General features: G+C 65.2%; 1 protein-coding gene across 1 annotated transcript in view; it reads left to right on the forward strand.

The window, feature by feature from the left end:
* The window catches only part of SBF1 (SET binding factor 1), a 54,038-nt gene that overhangs the window by 45,966 nt on the left and 7,543 nt on the right, over positions 1-529 (forward strand). The window contains exons 35-36 of the mRNA XM_009885860.1: positions 98-295; positions 385-516. Of these exons, the coding sequence (XP_009884162.1) occupies positions 98-295; positions 385-516 (330 nt within the window). The remainder of the gene's footprint in view (positions 1-97; positions 296-384; positions 517-529) is intronic.

Below are 529 nucleotides of genomic sequence, written 5' to 3' on the forward strand. Positions count from 1 at the left end.
GCGGAAACGGGCGGGCGGGGGGCTCGGGGGCCTGCCGGCAGCGCTGGGAGGGGGTTCCCTCTCCGGGGAGGGGTGAAAGCGTGTGGGTTCTGCAGAGCGTGGCCCCCAATCGCTTCACCACTTCTTGTCCCCGCTGACGCGCTACAGATCGAACTGCCCTTCAGCCCTCTCTCCTGCCCGCCCTAACGCGCTGCCTCGCTCCCCCAGGTCCTACGAGGGGTCGCTGTACAAGAAAGGCGCCTTCATGAAACCGTGGAAGCCTCGCTGGTTCGTGCTGGATAAAACCAAACATCAGGTACCGAGGGGCGGGTGAGCTCCGGGGTCTGTCCTTCTGTCCCTCCCTCCCTCCGTGAGCTCTGACGCCTGCGGGATCTCTCCCCGCAGCTGCGGTACTACGACAGCCGGATGGACACGGAGTGCAAAGGGGTGATTGACCTGGCCGAGGTGGAGTCCATCACCCCAGGAACCCCCACCATGGGGGCCCCCAAGACGGTGGACGAGAAAGCCTTCTTCGATGTGAGTGTGGCAC

This window comes from Charadrius vociferus, unplaced genomic scaffold, assembly GCF_000708025.1.
Source record: "Charadrius vociferus isolate BGI_N301 unplaced genomic scaffold, ASM70802v2 scaffold1215, whole genome shotgun sequence".
Lineage (NCBI taxonomy): Eukaryota > Metazoa > Chordata > Aves > Charadriiformes > Charadriidae > Charadrius > Charadrius vociferus.